At 45.3% G+C, this 21,859-nt stretch overlaps 1 protein-coding gene across 1 annotated transcript in view; it reads right to left on the minus strand.

Annotated features, from left to right (window-relative positions):
* LOC137537859 (mucin-5B-like) overlaps positions 1–21,859 on the minus strand; it is a gene marked incomplete at its 5' end in the record, with an annotated part of 285,507 nt that overhangs the window by 111,683 nt on the left and 151,965 nt on the right. The window contains 2 exons of the mRNA XM_068259809.1: positions 11,553–11,704; positions 17,931–18,022. Coding sequence (XP_068115910.1) covers positions 11,553–11,704; positions 17,931–18,022 — 244 coding nt within the window. The remainder of the gene's footprint in view (positions 1–11,552; positions 11,705–17,930; positions 18,023–21,859) is intronic.

Raw genomic sequence — 21,859 nt, forward strand, 5'->3', positions numbered from 1 at the left:
ACAGAAGGATCCACAGCACTAGCGCAGGATGCTAGCGCGATCCAGGTACAGAGTAGCAGAACAGAAGGATCCACAGCACTTGCGCAGGATGCTAGTGCGATCCAGGGAGGCAAAACAGAAGGATCCACAGCACTAGCGAAAAGAGGCTAGCGCGATCCAAGGAGACAGAACAGAAGGATCCACAGCGCTAGCGCAAGATGCTAGTGCGATCCAAATGAGACCGATCAGAAGAGATAGCTGGTAGCAACCGCTGCACCAGCTTTACTCCAAGAACAGAGATCAGAACGATTTCCTGTCAACCACCGCTGGGACAGGACAATCGCAACAGAACAAACTGCACTAGGGGAACCTGCCTAGCGCAGTTTCAGAAATTACTCTAAGCTGATCTTCAAACAAAGAGTAAGGCTGACACTCCTCCAGGAGTGTTTCACAGGAAGGAATCCTTATGACCAGCCAAGCATTGTGGGAAACACATAGTACTTATAGTACACGCCTCCAATAAATGTGGCCAGGCAATTTGCATGACAACGTATGCAAATTCCTCAGCAAGCACAAGCTGCAAAACCGACAGAAGCTCTTCTTTCCAAAGTCCTGCAGCAAGCAAACCTAAACAATGGTCAAAAAGCTGCCTGCCTGCACAGGCAGCTGAGCAGATCATTACAAGTTAGAGCGTATTCAGTATACAGTATAGAGAGTGCTATTGGTGATACAGCTGGGTGCATTGGTTAATTTTGTTTTTTTTATTTTATTTTCCTTTTATTTCTCTAACCCCTTCTTGGTTGATTAGATTTTTTTATTTTGATTTATTATTTTTCTTGGGGACCCACATAAAAAATAAAGTTTGAGAAGTACAGTAGATAGAGCAAGAGTCTAAGAGATCTTCTGAGTAAAGTAGACGTCATTTGGATGCCATATACCAGCCAAAGAACCGTGGAAGTTGCTTCAGTATCACATTAAGGAGAGCCATTAACACACTAAGGTTTTGCTGAGCAACATAACTTGGACTTGGCAGCAAGGGACTGAGACTGAATAGGAACTGAAGTTGCTAAGTAGACCTTTCCCTACCCAAGCCCCTATACCTCAGTAAATGGTACTGTAATCAAAAGTGTTGTATTGAAAAGTGGTTGATGATTGTAAGAGAAGAAAATCTGTTGTAGCTCCATTTATGTATAAAAGTATCTGTGTAACCTAACCTTTTTATCCCGCAGCTTTTACCAATGCAACGGCTGTGAAAAGGGGAAGATTGTATTTTTGACCTGTGATGTGCAAGAAAAGTGTATATTTGTGTTGAGAGTTATACAGTTTGAGTGAAGTTACCAGTTGGACATTGTTAAGGTCACAAATAAATCCTTGATATTCACATCTGAGTCAGTGTCTGGAGGATTCCTCTCAGCCGGGGCAGAACACAGAGGATAAATCGGGTTACATCTGGAGCATCTGTTACCTGTTGAATAACTTTGCATGCAGACTAATAGGAACTGTGTCATAACTTGTATCATCTATTACCTGTTGCATAACACTGCATGTAGACTTGCATTAACTATCTCATAACCTGGATCATCCATTACCTGTTGACTAACTTTGCATGAAGACTTGCTTGAACTGTCTCATACCTGGTTTACCCATTGCCTGAACCTTGCCTGTGAATTGCTTGACTCCTCTCCTGATACTGGAGGATCTGCACTAACTATCAGGCCAATTTCTACAGCCATGCAAGGCAGGCGACCGCACATGGCGCAGGGCTGGAAGGGGCGCAGTACAGTCCACCTTTACTATGAGCTCAGGGAGCTCTAATTGCTTTCTGATGTCTGCAGCAGTCTGCCCCTCAATTGTTACAAAGCTGGGTTCATCACTGCGTGTGGGAGTTCCGCCCCCCCACGGTGCATGCTGCAGGGTTTGATGGTAGTGAAGATCAAAGACCTCCAGGCTGCAGCCAGAGACGCGTACTGTCTGTGGGCCAGATTTATCAAGAGTGTCTGAGAAAATAGTAGGTTTTTAGAAATCCGTGCAGAACTGTCTCAGGCATCTTAAGAAATCATTAGATAGTGCAGATTCCTTCTAAAACTGCTGTATAATAGGAGGAGCTAGGAAGGTCTCTCAGACAGTGCAGTGTGTGAGGGGAATTGCTGTTGCTGAGGTAACCAACACACCTGCTGTATTGATAGCAGCAGGCTCTGAGGAGGAATTCAGCAGGTGGGAGGGGCACCTCACAAATCATGTCTAGCCTGCACTCTGCAATCATGTCTAACCTGCACTCTGCAATCATTTCTAGCCAGCAGTTCTACATCTGTAGTACTGCTTTCAAGCACTTCTTAATCTGCACCAGTTTAACCACTTCACGACCGCCCCCAGCCGATGGGCGGCGGCAAAGTCCGGGCCCAAACGACCGCAATACGCCCATCGGCGGGGGCGGCTGCGGGAGTGGCTATGCGGCGATCGCGTCATTCGTGACGCGATCAGCCGCCGGGGACTGGCTCCGCCCCCCGTTCGCTGTAACCCGCCGGCCGTTCGGAAGCGCCGGCGGGTTACTAGCACCCGGATCGCCGCGTGTACTGTGTATAATAGGCTTTGTAATGTATACAAAGCCTATTATACTGGCTGCCTCCTGCCCTGGTGGTCCCAGTGTCCGAGGGACCACCAGGGCAGGCTGCAGCCACCCTAGTCTGCACCCAAGCACACTGATTTCCCCCCCCTGCCCCCTGATCGCCCACAGCACCCCTCAGAACCCCCCCCTGCCCACCCCCCAGACCACTGTTTGCACCCAGTCACCCCCCTAATCACCCATCAATCACTCCCTGTCACTATCTGTCAACGCTATTTTTTTTTAGTCCCTAATCTGCCCCCTACTCCCTCCTGATCACCCCCCCCACCCCTCAGATTCTCCCCAGACCCCCCCCCAGACCCCCCCCCCCCCCCGTGTACTGTATGCATCTATCCCCCCTGATCACCTGTCAATCACCTGTCAATCACCTGTCAATCACCCGTCAATCACCCCCTGTCACTGCCACCCATCAATCAGCCCCTAACCTGCCCCTTGCGGGCAATCTGATCACCCACCCACTCCAATAGATCGCCCGCAGATCCGACATCAGATCACCTCCCAAATCCATTGTTTACATCTATTCTCTCCTCTAAACACCCACTAATTACCCATCAATCACCCCCTATCACCACCTGTCACTGTTACCCATCAGATTAGACCCTAATCTGCCCCTTGCGGGCACCCAATCACCCGCCCACACGCTCAGATTGCCCTCAGACCCCCCCACCTTATCAATTCGCCCGTGCAATATTTACATTTGTTATTCCCTGTAATAACCCACTTATCACCTGTCAATCACCCATCAATCACCCCCTGTCACTGCCACCCATCAATCACCCCCTGTTACTGCCACCCATCAATCAGCCCCTAACCTGACCCTTGCGGGCAATCTGATCACCCACCCACACCAATAGATCGCCCGCAGATCCGACATTAGATCACCCCCCAAGTGCAGTGTTTACATCTCTTCTCTCTTTTAAACACCCACTAATTACCCATCAATCACCCCCTATCACCACCTGTCACTGTTACCCATCAGATTAGACCCTAATCTGGCCCTTGCGGGCACCCAATCACCCGCCCACACGCTCAGATTGCCCTCAGACCCCCCCTTATCAATTCGCCAGTGCAATATTTACATCTGTTATTCTCTGTAATAAGCCACTGATCACCTGTCAATCACCCATCAATCACCCCCTGTCACTGCCACCCACCAATCACCCCCTGTTACTGCCACCCATCAATCAGCCCCTAACCTGACCCTTGCGGGCAATCTGATCACCCACCCACACCAATAGATCGCCCGCAGATCCGACATTAGATCACCTCCCAAGTGCAGTGTTTACATCTCTTCTCTCTTTTAAACACCCACTAATTACCCATCAATCACCCATCAATCACCCCCTATCACCACCTGTCACTGTTACCCATCAGATTAGACCCTAATCTGGCCCTTGCGGGCACCCAATCACCCGCCCACACGCTCAGATTGCCCTCAGACCCCCCCTTATCAATTCGCCAGTGCAATATTTACATCTGTTATTCCCTGTAATAAGCCACTGATCACCTGTCAATCACCCATCAATCACCCCCTGTCACTGCCACCCACCAATCACCCCCTGTCACTGCCACCCATCAAACAGCCCCTAACCTGCCCCTTGCGGGCAGTCTGATCACCCACCCACACCAATAGATCGCCCGCAGATCCGACATCAGATCACCTCCCAAGTGCAGTGTTTACATCTCTTCTCTCCTCTAAACACCCACTAATTACCCATCAATCACCCATCAATCACCCCCTATCACCACCTGTCACTGTTACCCATCAGATTAGACCCTAATCTGCCCCTTGCGGGCACCCAATCACCCGCCCACACCTCAGAACGCCCTCAGACCCCAGCCCTGATCACCTCGCCAGTGCATTGCTTGCATCTATTTCCCCCCTCTAATCACACCTTGAGACACCCATCAATCACCTCCTGTCACCCCCTAGCACACTTACCCATCAGATCAGGCCCTAATTTGCCCCGTGTGGGCTCCTGATCACTCGGCCAAACCCTCAGATCCCCCTCAGACCCCCTTCCGATCACCTCCCCAGTGCATTGATTGCATCTATTTTCCCCTCTAACCGCCCCCTGAGACACCCATCAATCACCTCCTGTCACCCCCCCTAGCACTCCTATCCATCAGATCAGGCCCAATACATCCTGTCATCTAAGAGGCCACCCTGCTTATGACCGCTTTCCACAAAATTTGCCCCCTCATAGACCACCTGTCATCAAAATTTGCAGATGCTTATACCCCTGAACAGTCATTTTGAGAAATTTGGTTTCCAGACTACTCACAGTTTTGGGCCCGTAAAATGCCAGGGCAGTATAGGAACCCCACAAGTGACCCCATTTTAGAAAGAAGACACCCCAAGGTATTCTGTTAGGTGTATGATGAGTTCATATAATATTTTATTTTTTGTCAAAAGTTAGCGGAAATTGGATTTTTATTGTTTTTTTCACAAAGTGTCATTTTTCACTAACTTGTGACAAAAAATAAAATCTTCTATGAACTCACCATACCCCTAACAGAATACCTTGGGGTGTCTTCTTTCTAAAATGGGGTCACTTGTGGGGTTCCTATACTGCCCTGGCATTTTAGGGGCCCTAAACCGTGAGGAGTAGTCTAGAAAACAAATGCCTCAAAATGACCTGTGAATAGGACGTTGGGCCCCTTAGCGCACCTAGGCTGCAAAAAAGTGTCACACATGTGGTATCGCCATACTCAGGAGAAGTAGTATAATGTGTTTTGTGGTGTATTTTTACACATACCCATGCTGGGTGGGAGAAATCTCTCTGTAAATGGACAATTGTGTGTAAAAAAAATCAAATAATTGTCATTTACAGAGATATTTCTCCCACCCAGCATGGGTATGTGTAAAAATACACCCCAAAACACATTATACTACTTCTCCTGAGTACGGCGGTACCACATGTGTGGCACTTTTTTGCACCCTAAGTGCGCTAAGGGGCCCAAAGTCCAATGAGTACCTTTAGGATTTCACAGGTCATTTTGCGACATTTGGTTTCAAGACTACTCCTCACAGTTTAGGGCCCCTAAAATGCCAGGGCAGTATAGGAACCCCACAAATGACCCCATTTTAGAAAGAAGACACCCCAAGGTATTCCGTTAGGAGTATGGTGAGTTCATAGAAGATTTTATTTTTTGTCACAAGTTAGCGGAAAATGACACTTTGTGAAAAAAAACAATTAAAATCAATTTCCGCTAACTTGTGACAAAAAAAAAAATCTTCTATGAACTCACCATACATCTAACGGAATACCTTGGGGTGTCTTCTTTCTAAAATGGAGTAATTTGTGGGGTTCCTATACTGTCCTGGCATTTTAGGGGCCCTAAACCGTGAGGAGTAGTCTTGAAACGAAATTTCTCAAAATGACCTGTGAAATCCTAAAGGTACTCATTGGACTTTGGGCCCCTTAGCGCAGTTAGAGTGCAAAAAAGTGCCACACATGTGGTATCGCCGTACTCAGGAGAAGTAGTATAATGTGTTTTGGGGTGTATTTTTCCACATACCCATGCTGAGTGGGAGAAATATCTCTATAACTAGACAATTGTGTGTAAACAAAATAAAAAAATTGTCATTTACGGAGATATACCCATGCTGGGTGGGAGAAATGTGTAAAAATACACCCCAAAACACATTATACTACTTTTCCTGAGTACGGCAATACCACATGTGTGGCACTTTTTTGCAGCCTAACTGCGCTAAGGGGCCCAAAGTCCAATGAGCATCTTTAGGTTTACAGGGGTGCTTACAATTAGGCACCCCCCAAAATGCCAGGACAGTGAACACACCCCACAAATGACCCCATTTTGGAAAGTAGACACTTCAAGGTATTCAGAGAGGAGCATAGTGAGTCCGTGGCAGATTTCATTTTTTTTTGTCGCAAGTTAGAAGAAATGGAAACTTTTTTTTTTTTTTTCTTTTTTTCACAAAGTGTCATTTTCCGCTAACTTGTGACAAAAAATAAAATCTTCTATGAACTCACCATGCCTCTCACTGAATACTTTGGGATGTCTTCTTTCCAAAATGGGGTCATTTGGCGGGTATTTGTACTATCCTGGAATTTTAGCCCCTCATGAAACCTGACAGGTGCGCAGAAAAGTCAGAGATGCTTGAAAATGGGAAAATTCACTTTTGGCACCATAGTTTGTAAACGCTATAACTTTTACCCAATCCAATAAATATACACTGAATGTTTTTTTTTTTTATCAAAGACATGTAGCAGAATAACTTTCGTGCTCAAGTGTATAGGAAATTTTACTTTATTTGAAAAATGTCAGCACAGAAAGTTAAAAAAGTCATTTTTTTGACAAAATTCATGTCTTTTTTGATGAATATAATAAAAAGTAAAACTCGCAGCAGCAATCAAATAGCATCAAAAGAAAGCTGTATTAGTGACAAGAAAAGGAGGTAAAATTCATTTAGGTGGTAGGTTGTATGACCGAGCATTAAACCGTGAAAGCTGCAGTGGTCTGAATGGAGAAAAAGGCTCTGGTCCTTAAGGGGCGAAAAGACTGTGGTCCTCAAGTGGCTAAGGATGGATTTGCACTTCTCTAAAAGTGAACCTAAAGGCAAAAAAAAAAATGAGATGAACTCACCTGGGGCTTCCCTCAGCCCCCTGCAGCCGATCGGTGCCCTCGCAGCTCCACTCCTATGCCTCTGCACCCGCCGGCGAACACTTCCGGTTTGGCCGTCACCGGCCGACAGGCAGCATAGGGGGCGATATACAGGCTGGGAACGCGAACAATCACTCGCGTTCCCATGCCTGTCGTCCGGTGACGGCCAAACCGGAAGTGTTCGCCGGCGGGTGCAGAGGCATAGGAGCGGAGCTGCGAGGGCACCGATCGGCTGCAGGGGGCTGAGGGAAGCCCCAGGTGAGTTCATCTCATTTTTTTTTTTTTGCCTTTAGGTTATCTTTAACTGTAGTGCAGCTCTAGAAATCCACGCTAAACTGCCACTATTACTAGGATTTAAGAACGTTCTTATTATCATGCAAAACTGTTCTCCCGGCTGGTTAGAACAGATTAAGAAGATCAAACTGTCGGTAATGTGTTGATAAAACTCCCACACATAGGGTTGCCACCCAGCCGGAATCTGTCCAGCGCAGTGGAAAATCTATTATAAAGCCGGTGTCAGTATTAATTTTTTCCCGGCATGTCATTTGCCGGTAAATCAGTCAGCTTTCTCTGTCCCTTCCTGGATTGGCTGGCCACCGGCACTGCCAGCAAATCACAAGTGATTCTTGCAGGGAGTTTTTTTTCTCTCCCCAGCACTTGCTCGTTACTAGTACTTGCTGTGATTCGCTGCATGGGCGGAGTTTCAGGAGCTCGTGTGAGAGAGAGAAGAGTGGTCGCTGCTGTGTGGTGTGTGCACAGTGATAAGCTGAGCCAGCCCCCCAGGCAGCAGTGTGGAGAGGAGAGTGGTCTGTGTGGTGTGTGCACAGAGTGAGAAGCTGAGCCAGTCCCCCAGGCAGCAGTGTTGAGAGGAGAGTGGTCTGTGTGGTGTGTGCACAGAGTGAGAAGCTGAGTCAGCCCCCCAGGCAGCAGTGTGGAGAGGAGAGTGGTCTGTGTGGTGTGTGCACAGAGTGAGAAGCTGAGCCAGCCCCCCAGGCAGCAGTGTGGAGAGGAGAGTGGTTTGTGTGGTGTGTGCACAGAGTGAGAAGCTAAGCCAGCCCCCCAGGCAGCAGTGTGGAGAGGAGAGTGGTCTGTGTGGTGTGTGCACAGAGTGAGAAGCTGAGCCAGCCCCCCAGGAAGCAGTGTGGAGAGGAGAGTGGTTTGTGTGGTGTGTGCACAGAGTGAGAAGCTGAGCCAGCCCCCCAGGCAGCAGTGTGGAGAGGAGAGTGGTCTGTGTGGTGTGTGCACAGAGTGAGAAGCTGAGCCAGCCCCCCAGGCAGCAGTGTGAAGAGGAGAGTGGTCTGTGTGGTGTGTGCACAGAGTGAGAAGCTGAGCCAGACCCCCAGGCAGCAGTGTGGAGAGGAGAGGGGTCTGTGTGGTGTGTGCACAGTGAAATGCTGAGCCAGCCCAGCCCCCCAGGCAGCAGTGTGGAGAGGAGAGGGGTCCAGACTACTTGTCACAGCTTATGCTGTGTGAAAGCAAGGAGAGAGAGAGGAGCATCCAAATGACCGGAGCCTGTCCAGCAGGTAGAGTGGACATACAGTTACTTTCTCTGTCTTTACTCTCTCCCCAAACCTCCATCAGCCCCTATCCTCCCTTTCAGACTTCTAAAGGGAAACTAAACCGTTTGAATTAAAATGAGATTCACTTACCTAGGGTTTCTCCCAGCCCCTGCAGCCATCTTGTCCCACACCGGTTCTCAATGATCCTCTGTTCCCCCACCGCGGGTTATTTTAGTTTTTGCCGACTGAGAGTCAGCAGGCCACTGTGCCTGCGCAGCTCTGGCCACGCGTATCCTTCTTCACGTTCCCCTTCTATTGCGGAGGAAAACGAAAAGAAGGTTCAGCAGGCGCAGTGGCCCGCTGACTCTAAGTCTGCAAAAAGTAAACTAACCCGCAACGGGGTAATGGAGGACCGCTGAGGATCGGCTGCAGGGGGGCTGGTGGGAGAAGGTGAGAGAATCTCATATCAGTTCAAACAGTTTAGGTACTTTTTAAAGTAAACCTGAGATCTCAGAATAGGAAGATTTTATACTCACTCTGGGCTTCCTCCAGCCCCATAAGCACTGATGCGTCCCTCGCTGTCCTCCTGGGTGCCTCCGTTCAGCCTCAACTAGCCCCAGTAACTGGCTCAGTCGCGTCAGTCTGGGTCTTCTGCGCATGTGAAACCACTCCATGCATGTGCAGAAGAGCCGACTGATGCGACTGAGCCAGATTACGGGGGCTGATTGTGGCCAAACTGAGGCACTTGGGAGGATGTTGAGGGACGATTCGGTGCTCATGGAGCTGGAGGAAGCCCCGGGTGAGTATAAAATCTTTTTATTCTGAGATCTCAGGTACACTTTAATGTACCAATTAATGATACAATTCTGTGGCTGATCGATCATTTCCACAGTAATCAGTCAGAAACGATTGGTCATGCCCATTAATGGCTGAATTGCTTGCTAGCCAATTACATTGGGATCGATCCAAAAAACGGGTCCATTCTATTGAACTTCTCGACTTGGCTACTGGTAATTCGGCTGTTAATGGTCACAACCGATTGTTTCCGATCGATTATCATTGGAAATGATTGATCAGCTGTGGAATTGTATAATTAATGGGCACTTTTAAAGTGTGCCTGTAGGGAAAAAAAGTGCCCTTGGGGGTATTTACCTCGTAAAGGGAAGCCTCTGGATCCTAATGAGGGTTCCACTGTCCTCGGCAGGGGCGATCCAGCGCTAGAACCCTCCAAGATCTCCTTGTTGACCGCTTGTTGGCATGTGTGCATGCGCACTAGCAGTTTCCCGCTCGGCTCACGCAGTAGAGCAGACCCGATCAGGCGTGGCTATTTTCGCCAGAGCCCAAGTGGGAAGCTGCTACTGCTCCTGCACACAATGGCAACGTAGATTGTTTTTTTTTTCTTTTGTTCGGGGGTCCCAGCGCAGAATCAGGCTGACCGAGGAGGATGGAGGAAGCCTTAGGATTCAGAGGCCTTCCTTTCTAGAGGCAAGTACTACCCATGGGCACTTTTTTTTTACAGGTGGACTTTACACTATTTAAAGGGATCCTAAAGGCAAAGAAAAAAATGTGTTTCACTTACCTGGGATTTCCACCTACCCCCTGCAGCCGTCCTGTGCCTTCGCTGGTCCTTAACGATCCCCCATTCCCCCCCCCCCCCCCCCCACAGGGGTTAGTTTTGTTTTTGCCTGCTCAGGGTTGGCAGGCCACTGCGCCTGCACAGCTCTGTCCATGCCTATCCTTCACATTCCCATCCACAATAGCGTCCTGCGCAGGATGCTATAGCAGACGGGAATGTGAATGACATGCTTGGACAGAGCTGCGCAGGCACAGTGGCCCACCGACTCTGAATTGGCAAACATGAAACTGACCCACGGTGGGAAACCGGAGCATCAGTGAGTGGCTGGGCGGGCACAGGACAGCTGCAGGGGGCTGGTAGAAGCCCCCAGGGATCCTTGCCTTTAGGATCCCTTTAACATTTGTTTATATTTCTGTAAATATTCAACTTTCTTGTGCTATGTTTAAAAAAAGGTTGTAACAAACCCCTCCCACTTTTAGGCCACACCCTAAAGCCAGTATTTTTTCATTCAAAAGGTGGCAACCCTACCCCCACATTGTGTGCAGGAGAAGGACAGTCCGTGGAGTAGAGGCAAGGAAGCACTGGCTGGCTGACTGGCTGGGTGGGTGAGGAAGAGAGATTTAGTTGCAGCCAGAGGTCAGATCTCGGTCATTTGAGGAAGACCTGCTATCTCTCTGTCTCTGTGTTGTGAAGCACACTCATTACTCGCCTGTGCGACCAGTACACTCCGTGTCACTCTGTCTTCATCCTCACTGACGCCCCTGTTCTATGTGACCGAGTGGCATATTATGTCAGAATATATGGGTTTGGATAATGGCCACCAGCAATGATAAAGACAGAAGGAAATAGGAGGGAGCATGCCAGCCAAACAAATAAGTGCACCTCGCTGCACTATTACTCTGCAGGGGCCCCGGTGGAGCACTGTTAGCGTGCGGAGTACCCGACAGTGGCCCTGCTGTTGCATAGAAGACGCTCCTGGTTCAGAAGATGCACCTAGTTCATTTTTTTTCCCTTTAAACCAAGGTGTGCCTTATGGAGCGAAAATCACTGTATATTTGTAATAATGGTCATCTACATTATACAGTATTATACAGCTGTATGAAATGATTGTCACTTGCTTAACATGCAGCATAGTGGGACATTCAACAAAATAACATATTTTCATCAAGGAGTTTCAACTTTTGTCAAACATTTTTAATGTTTGTCAAAGCTTGGTTAATAGGAAAGACTCTTCTTTTGTACATACCAAGTGTTGCATTTGAGTTGAATCACTTCCCCAGATTCATACATAGCGCCATTGTGGATGCATGGACATTGCTCTTCAGGAATACATTTCCCTTTCTCAAAGGAGACCAATCCAGGTGGACACAAACAGCCTGCAGTACATCCGGTTGAGTACTAAGAAAAATCACAGAAATTACTCTCAGTAACGAATTAAAATCACCTTAGACCAGGGGTGTCAAACTCAAATACAAAGTGGGCCGAAATTGAATACTGGAACCAAGTCATTGGCCAACCTCAATGTCTAGTGGCCACCTCCCTCCCTTAAAAAAGTTCCCTGGTGTCTCATAGCCCCCTTCGTCCCCTACACAGTTCCCTGGTTGTCTAGTTGCCCTCCTCCTTTCCTTATACAGCTCCCTACTAAGTTTCTAGTGCTCCTTTCTCCCTTACAAAAGTTCACTGGTGTTTAGTGGTTCTTTCTCCCTCCCCTATATAATTCCTTGATGTCTAGTTGTCTGCCTCCTACCCCTTAACAGTTTTCTGGAGTCTAGTGGCCCCCTCCCTTCCCTATACAGTTCCCTGGTGTCTAGTGCTTTCCCCCTTCCTCCCCATATGGCTTCCTTGGTGATTTTATAGCTTCACCCATGGTCTCCAGGGAGCCAAACTTAATGCAAAGTGGGGAAAGCACTTGAGGGCCAAATTTGATGGCTTCACGGGCCAGATTTGTCTCACAGGAGAGAGTTTGACATGTATTCCTTAGACGTACTAACATCTTCTGACAATACACAGCTTAGTTTATAATAGAGGTATGCTAAAATGTGCCAGAATTTACTGCCCTGGTATAAAAGATCTGTCAGATATGCAAACTTAGATCCTAATTATTAATAATATTTTTATTTAGTATTTAAAGAACGCCAACATCTTCTGCAGCGCTTTACATAGTACGGTATGTAGTCAGGTCACTAACTGTTCCTCAGAGGAGCTCATAATCTAATCCCTACCATAGGTATATGTTTATTATAGTCTAGGGGAAATTTAGGAGAGTTAGCCATTTAACTTATCTGCATGATTTTGGAATGTGGGAGGAAACGGGAGTGCCCGAGGAAACCCACGTAAACATAGGAAGAACATACAAACTCTGTGTAGATAGTGCCCTGGCTAGGAATCAAAACCTGGGACCCAGCGCTGCAGACGGGGGTGTTATCCACTATGACACCAAACCTGGATCTGCTCCCGTTGGTTGGTATTACTACCAAGACAGACAGGTACATATAAACTACTCCTCCGTAGGACAAACACTGTTAATCCAGCGCATAAGACTTGGGCGCAGCCGGCGCCACCGTAGGCCATACTAGGAATTACGGCTATAGCAGCATACAGGGAGTAACTTCCGCGCCGTCAGAAGACGGAGCTGAAGTTACTTTTAAAATACAATAATTCGGCCTCCAGCAATTGATGGAAGACAAATTATTTCATTCCCCACCATCCATGGCGGCCTGGAGGGGGAATAATATTTAATACGGCCTGGAACTTGTGCAACAGCAGGATCAGCCATATACTGGCTGTATCTTGCGCCCAAGTCTCCTGCGCCGATACCTCTCGTACTCTCCGTAGGAGGCCGTTGCTAACACTGATTTATATAAATGAAGGTAATCAGGCAAAACTCCAATCTTAGTGAAATCTCCAGGGCCATCAAAGCATCTGAAAAATAACGTAATATTTAATCTATGCAGACAAGCCAAATTGCACTAATCCACAGCTACATAATTTGTAGAACAAGCAACTTAACAAAAATGGCATTTACTGGTTTATAAAAGTGGTACATTTTTCAAGATCATTATTTAGCATGGAAAGAATAAATCCAGATATTTGGCAAATAAAAGGGATGCAACTTATGAATAAAAATTAATAAACTGAAAGCAGATCTCCAGCCTGTTAGGTAAAGTCCAGCAGCCAAAAATGGAACCCGAAGCGAGAGGGATATGGAGGCTGCCATATTTATTTTCTTTTTAAATAATACCAGTTGCCTGGCAGTCCTGATCCTGGGTCTCTAATATTTTAAGCCATAGACCCTGAATAGGCATATGTAGATCAGGTACTCTGACTCAGCTGACTCAGGTTTTACTGGATTAGCCATATGCTTTTTCCAGGATATTGACTCAGACACTACGTATGCCAGAAGATCAACAGGACTGCCATGCCATGCAAATGAAAAGATCTGTTCCTGCAAAAGATCCGTTCCTGCAAAATGCATTCATAGTCTATGATATCTGCAGATCCTCATACACACTTTGTTTAACAGACATTCATCTGCAGATCAGATCCACCAGGATGGATTTTCAGATCTGCAGATGATTGTCTGATCTGCAGATCTATGTCAGTTAAACAAGATGTGTATGAGGATCTGCAGATCTCATAGACTATGAATGCAATTTGCAGGAACGGATCATTGGCAGGAACAGATCTTTTGCAGATACTGATCTTTTGTGTCTGTACAGCATCTGTGTGTGCAGCATCTTGCAAAGATTTTTTTCTGATGGGGAGTTCAGCTCCATAGAGAAGACTGTGAAGGTATGGCTCTCATACTACATGAAGGGTGGTAAGATTGGTCTGTGATCTTTCATTTTCCAAAGATTATAGTCTGATGTGTGTATGAGCCTTAACGATCACTTGTTTGCAGGAGGAAATGCCTGTTTTAGTGACTCGTGTATACCTATGAATGTTTTCTCTCTGAAAAATGATGCATGATTGTTTTTCCTGTTAGAGCAGTGAGTCCCTAATGCCTGGTACGCACCAGATAGATGGGTTGAATCAATTTTCCGATCACTTATACAAAGTCGATTAGAAAAATGATCAGAAATCAGATTAGACCTGTCAGAAATAATCAATTCGAACCCATCTATCTGATGGCAAATTGCATGGTGTGTACCAGGCATGAAGTAGCAGAGCGGCGTTCATCTCCCTCTCTGCTCTTCTGTAATCACAGATCTGTTGCATTTATTTTATAGTATTTATTGTACTGATTCTTTCACATGTGTTTTTTTTACTGTTTGCCAACACGGTACAAATATATATATATTTTTATTTTTAGTGTATGTTATTACTTTTGGTATACAAAACAGAATGTAACAATACAAAAGTATACAACAGTACATTTGCAATTATAATTATAGAGAAGTTGTCTATCTCATACTAGACTACTGCTGCCTTTAAAATGAGCCAGCAAGGGTTAAGATTTAGCTTAGAAGGGGCAATCATAAATCTCTCTAAGGAAAAAAAAAACTTATCTTTCTGTTTAAGATTTACAATCCAGGGGGAGAGAGGAGAAGGAATGGCTCAAGTCATTAACAGAGTCTGACCAGCAATACATTGTTTAGCCCAGCTTGAGTTGTAAAGTGGAAATAATTCTGTTAAAATGTTTACCTTACTGGATCAGAAATTGTGTCTACATTGTGATCCATGTTTCTCTCACCCCTGGCAATAAACTGAAGCTTGTATGTTCAGGAGATAGCACTGTCTCATCGCACACCACGAAGTAAGTAAAATACACGTAGCTCTGGAATTCTGACTGTGTGTGCAGCAAAGCAGGGCGGCTTCGGAGCAGGAGAAATTATTTATTTTTGACATGCAGCCTCTTATCTCTCTCAGGTCCTGCCACCCTTTTATCCTTCTGATTTTTTCCTGCCCTAGGCCGAGGCCTTTGTGGCCTTTGCAGAAATCCGGCCCTAGGCCGAGGCCTTTGTGGCCTTTGCAGAAATCCGGCCCTGCAGGGGACAGCCAAGTGACACAGATGTCCCCAGTACAGCGCTGCAGTAGATCACAGCGCTGTACAATGTAAGTAGACTGCAATTTCACCATCTAACAGTCTGCTAGCAGCCACTGGCAGACTGTTGACAGAGCTCTGCTCCATCACTCAAGCGGAGATGCATGTGCATCAGTGCGAACGATCCCCGCCAATCTCCTCTCGCCGCTCTTGACGCCTTTCGGCGTTAGGCGGTCAGGAAGGGGATAACATCAGGAACTCCAACTTCAATAATTAATGTGTCAACAACTGATAATTTACACACAAGGCAGACTGTGCTGGGTGTACCCTGGTCCTCTCCTTGGCACAGCATGTAAGCACTTTTCTTTCACTTGCCACTTTCTTCCCTACATCCATGCACTTTGTTCAGACCCTGCTGTGAATTTTCATTATTTCACATTGTGCTACCTGGTTCCATATTCATTGTTCCTGGTCTCTCTTCCTTTGTACATAATTACTCTGGCATTTGTATATATTTATGATATTTTTCTTGTGCGTGAATGTATTTTGACACATTAATTATTTGAGTTGGAGGTCTTGATGTTATTTATTTCCTTGATTGATTATATTGTTGCACCCTGCGCATCACCTTTGGTGATTTTCATTGTTTTTATTGTTGATTTATGTATTCTCAATAAAATGATATATGATCCTCTGATAATATTGAGTCAGGTTGGTGCTGTATTTTGGGTACTTTGTCTCTGATTCGTTATGGTTGATTATTGACCCATTAGCACATTCCACCTCACATCAGGCATATACCTCCCACTCTGGAGCTTGTGCCTACATTGATTACCTGTCTAATAAAGACTTTATATGGTGCTTGCTAATTTTATATTTAAAAAAAAAACTTACCTTAAGAGAGGGAAGCCTCAGGATCCTGTTGAGGCTTCCCTTGCTACTCCGTTGTCCCACATCGCTGAGCGCCATGCTCACCCCCGGAAGATTAGTGACAAGGCATGGTTGTTAATCACATGAGGGCACACAGCTCCTCTTCCTGGACTGAACAATATCAGACTGAGCCCACCTGCACATGCACAGTAGGCCGGAGCCGCAGGCTCAGTGCTACTGCACATGCGGGCTTGCATGGCCATGATCCAGGAAGAGGAGCTGCACAGCTCCGATGTGAAGGGAGGCCAAGCTTAACAGGGGGCTTCCAAGTTCCAACCACTGAGAGAAGCCTCAATAGGATCCTGAGGCTTCCCTCTCTTCAGAGTAAGTATAGGATTTTGAACCCGAGCTTTGGCTCGGGTTCACTTGTTTTGCAGTGTTGATATAAATCTGTCACTTTTATTACAGAGAGTGGCCTCAATTTCCCAGTTAATGTCTGGATAATTCAAACCACCCATAATTATGACCTTGCTTTTGCTTGCAGCTTTTTCAACCTGCTGTAGTATTTGCACTTCTTCCATATCATTTGTGTATTAAAGGGACCCTGAGCAGTAGGTAACAGAGCCGCCAGCGGGACCCGGAGAGGAGCCAGGAGGACGCTTGGGGACCTCTCGGGCTACAGTGGGCTGGGGGAAGCCCCAGGTAAGTGACATTTTTTATTTACCTACTGTTCAGGGTCTCTTATCACAGACTCTAATAAGCAATTGGGTACCTCTTATTTCCAGCACAAACACTCCTTTTTTATAGGATCTTTTTTTTCCCTAAGAACACTGTAATCTTCCAAATTTACCATCCAATCATGGCTAGCATCTATCCATGCTTCTATTATGCTTACAATATAATAGTCTTTATCTCTTATCAGTAATTCTAGTTCAACAATCTTATTTGAAAAGCTTCTAGCATTGGTTAGCATGCATTTTATATTAACACCAGCACACCACTTTTTTGTAGCACATAATGAAGCAGTAGAAGGTTTAATTATCTCTTTATGGTTAGTCACCTCCTTATTCTTTGAGCTTCCCAAACCCCTCTTTCCAGCCTTTATATACCAAGGATCCCATTGTCGGTCTACTCTAACACCGATGTAGTTTCAAGGTACTGATTTAAAGAGCACAGCAGCATTCTCCCCGTTTAGGTGCAGGCCGTCCCTACAGTAGAGCCTGTAGCTGACTGAAAAGTCTGCCCAGTTCTCCAAGAACCCAAACCCTTCTTTCCTGGCACCAACTTCTCAGCCACTTATTTAACTCCCTAAGCTCCTGCTGCCTTTCTAGTGAAGTACATGGCACTGGCAGAACTTTGGAAGACACCACCTTGAAGATCCTTGCTTTGAGTTTGTCTCCTAGTTCCCTGAAATCGCTTTTTAGTACCTTCCATCTTCCACTAACTTTGTCATTGGAACCAATGTGCACCCCAATATAGCTGGATCCTCCTCAACCCCACCCACCAATTTGCCTATGTAATCCAACCCACACATGCAAAACCTGATCACCCAGGAGACAACATACAGTACGGCATGCATGGTCTCTTTGACAAATTACCTAATCTGTCCACCTGATAATAGAGTCCCCTACCACCAACACCTGCCTAGCATTAGCTTCACTCTTACAGCTAAACCATTGTTTACTGAACACTGTTCAGCACTCCAAAAATAACTTTGCTAAGAGTATGCTATGCTGCAATACTGTATATTACCCATCAACAAATGCTTACACAATGCATATCAAGAGTGCGGCAACTTTTAGCACATTCTGTTCCAGTCTGTGTTGTTATGCAATCCGCAAAGATCATAGGAGATTTACAATCTAGAAAGAAAGAAAAAAAGCGAACACCTTAATTTCATTACAGTTTATAAACAGGTGAGCTCTAATTATAATTTTTTCCACTCCATTTACTATTCTCCTAGGTCAAGGTGAGGGGATTATATGTCTGTTTCTGATCCAAACAGGTTTGGCACTAGTGATGGATGAACATCATGAAAATTTGCGGATCGTTAGCAAACTCTTCAGTGAAAGTTTGCTAACTGAACGCTCTCGGCAAACCCCATTGACTTGCCAGGCGAACTTCTAAAACCGTCAGAGCATATTTGCAGCCACAATTGCTTTTTAAAAGGTATCAAACTGTCCAAAAACCTGGGTAGTGTCATGGCAGAGGGTAATTAATGGCAAAATTCCCAACCCCCCCCCCCCCCCCCCCCCAATAATGTGTTTTACACACAGGCTTTTTTTTTTTTATGTGTAAACGCAAAAAAAAAATCACTGCTTGTGCAGCGTAGGCCTAACCGCACTACAAGCTCAACAGTGATGTAAAAAATTGTCTGGTTAAGTGACAATTTTAACTGTCTGGTTAAGTTTTTTTTTTTTAAAGTGTACTGCAGTCACTTAAACTGTTGTTTGTGCAGTGTGTGATATTTTTTAAAGTACAGAGCGGTCACTAAATCACTTTCTTTTAGCTCAGTGGGCTGTAACAGTGACACTGCCACACACTACACTATACTGCACAGATGGTGTACTATAAGCTAGCTACACACCACACCACAAACAGCAACACAAAAATAACAGCTGGATCAGTCCTGATAAGGACTTTTGGGGTCATGATCAATCCTGAAAAGGACTTTAAGGCTGCATTTCCACTTGTGCGGTGGGAATCATTGCGGGAAAAATTCACATGCGTATGCAAATTTCACATGCGGATCTATGCGAATTTTCATGCGAATTCACATGGGTTCGCATGGATAACGATGTATGCAAATTTAACCATGGCAGTGCTGTTGTGATTTTCCATTGTTTCTATGCGAATTCGCATGAAAATTCGCATACCCAAACCGCATGCGAATTTCCTATTAAATACATTGTATGCGATTCGCATAGCGGTATGCGGTATGCAAATTGTGATGGCTCTGCCGTGCAAATTTTTTCTGTACAGAAAAACGCAAAGGAATCCTGACAAGTGGAAACAGTCCCATTCACTTGTATTGCTATGTGAATTTGCATGCGAAAAACGCATGCGAATTCGCGATAGTGGAAATGGGCCCTTAGGCTGGATTCACAGTGGTCAGTTGCATAACACACATGTTAAAATGTGTGTGAACTGCAACTGGGACTGGAAATAGACATTAATGCAAAGCCTGCATGCAACAAGTTAGAATAACGCTATCCATTACTGTGAACAGCCCCATAGAATTGTATGGGCAGTAAGTTCACTTGCAGAATTTTTCTGTAACGCAACTGAGCACTGTGAACCTAGCCTAAGGGTCAATAGCTGGGGAACGGGAAAAAAGGGCGCAGGCAGCTAGTGGAAAAAAAGGGAGCAGCCATTCACTCCCATAATAAATAACGTTTTATGGGCGCCCAGCAATAAAAAAGGGCGCCGGAGATAAATAACGTTTTAAAAACCGCGCCTGGAGCTTTTTAATGTTTTATAACTGTGCTTGTGATGATTTACGTTTAGAAAATGCACCCGTGACAAACGTTTATAAAAATACTAAACATATTTATCCTATTTAACTAAAACATTATTTAAAATGTAATCCCTTACTGTTTGTAAAACATTATTATTCACAAAATAAAGCAATCAGTACGTAACGTAAATTGCAATATATTTTTTACAGTCACTTTTGTAAAACATTATTATCCACATAATAAAGCAAACACTAAGGGGGGTGGTTAGGGTTAGGCACCACCAGGGGGGTTTTAGGTTTAGGCACCACCAGGGGGGTCTTAGGATTAGGCACCACCAGGGGGGTCTTAGGTTTAGGCACCACCAGGGGGGTCTTAGGTTTAGGCACCACAGGGGGGTCTCAGGTTTAGGCACCACAGGGGGGTCTTAGGGTTAGGCACCACCAGGGGTGTCTTAGGTTTAGGCACCACCAGGGGGGTTTTAGGGTTAGGCACCATCAGGGGGGTCTTAGGGTTAGGCACCACCAGGGGGGTCTTAGGTTTAGGCACCACCAGGGGGGTCTAGGGGTTAGGGATAGGTACAGGGAGGGTTCTATGTGAGAGTAGGGTTAGGTATAGTTTTAGTAACATTTTAGTAATACTTACTAATGTTTTACAGCACTTATTACGAACGTAGATAGATTTATATCATCGTTATAAACAATATTTTCAGATTTTATTATAAGAAGAAACCATAAATGAAGGTTACACACAATAATATACAATTACAACGATTAAACATATATTATCGTTTTTTTAACAAACGTTATTTTAAGTTTCACTTTTGAAACAGAGAAGAATAACGTTTTCACTATTGCCGATTTCATACACATTATTTAATGATTTATAGATTTGTAAACCATTATTTGTACACTAAGTACAAAACAATATTATCGTTTACACCCCGCTCCCTTTTTTCCCGACGCCCTTTTTGTACGTACGCCAATAGCTGGTGAGCTGCAAGGAGCAGAAAGCCTATGGAAGCCTATGCAGCACAGCACTGGATAACACAGACAGAACTGTTATCTAATCGTCGCTCAATCAGCAGCACAGCTCACCCTACACTAACTCAGGCAGATTGTAAAATGGCTGCCAAGTTTGTTTCTTTATGGGGGTGTGGCCCATGCGGTAAACATGCTTATTTGAGTGTCCTGTCACACCTGAAGTATGAGAGATATGGAGGCTGAGATATTTATTTCCTTTTAAGCATGGCTAATTGCTTGTCTGTCCTGTTGATCCTCTGCCTCTAATACTTTTAGACATAGACTCTAAGCAAGCATGCAGATTGTGCAGAAGGTGCTTTCTCACTTCTGTTGTCCTTTAAGGGTCAAAAAATGGCTCCATGTTAAAGTATATTGGGTGAATACAAAATTAGCGTACAGTTCATAGTAAATGCGAACGGCAAATGTTCACTGCAAACTGACAACCGGCAAACATTTTCGTCCAACACTAGTTGGTACTAGTCCTGTAAAATCCAAAGCACGGATACCATATTGTAACCCTCCCCAATTAAACCTTGATTGCTTGCTTAGGGTTCAGGCAATCCTCTTCCCCATTACTTGAGAGGCTCTCCGCCTTACACCATTACATCCTACATGCAGCTTGCTCTCTTAGGCCTCGTTCACATCATCACACGCAGATGGTTGTACCATCAGAATACAACACGTACGATCACACGCCATCTGCGTTTCCATGTGTTGCGTGGCTGATCCCATTCACTGTAGTGAATGGGTCAACCACACGTTTTGCCCAAAAAATGCGTGCAGCATGCATTTGCGCACCGCCCTGGTACACAACGCATGCAATGTGAACATCAGACAGTGTAGTCTGTGCACTTCTGATGTTCGTGCATGTCTGCCTCCTACCCGCATTGCCGAAATACGGACGGCAAAGCATGTAATATGAACGAGGCCTAAGCTAGCCAGCTTGTCCATCCTCAGCATTCAAAATTAAAGTGTTACGAAGTAGGTTTTTTTTTCCCTAAATAATTCTTGTAAAGACTAGGGATGCTCAATGATATGCAAATACTTCTGAGTTTATGCAAATTTATGTACATTTTTATGCAAATATATGCAGCTTAAAACTGGACCAATCAATTTAAACCTGGGTTGGACTTGATTGGTCCAATTTCAAGCTGCATATATTTGAATAAAAAAAGTACATACATTTGCATAGACTTGGAAGTATTTGCATATCATTGATCTT

This window comes from Hyperolius riggenbachi, chromosome 11, assembly GCF_040937935.1.
Source record: "Hyperolius riggenbachi isolate aHypRig1 chromosome 11, aHypRig1.pri, whole genome shotgun sequence".
Taxonomy (NCBI): Eukaryota; Metazoa; Chordata; class Amphibia; order Anura; family Hyperoliidae; genus Hyperolius; species Hyperolius riggenbachi.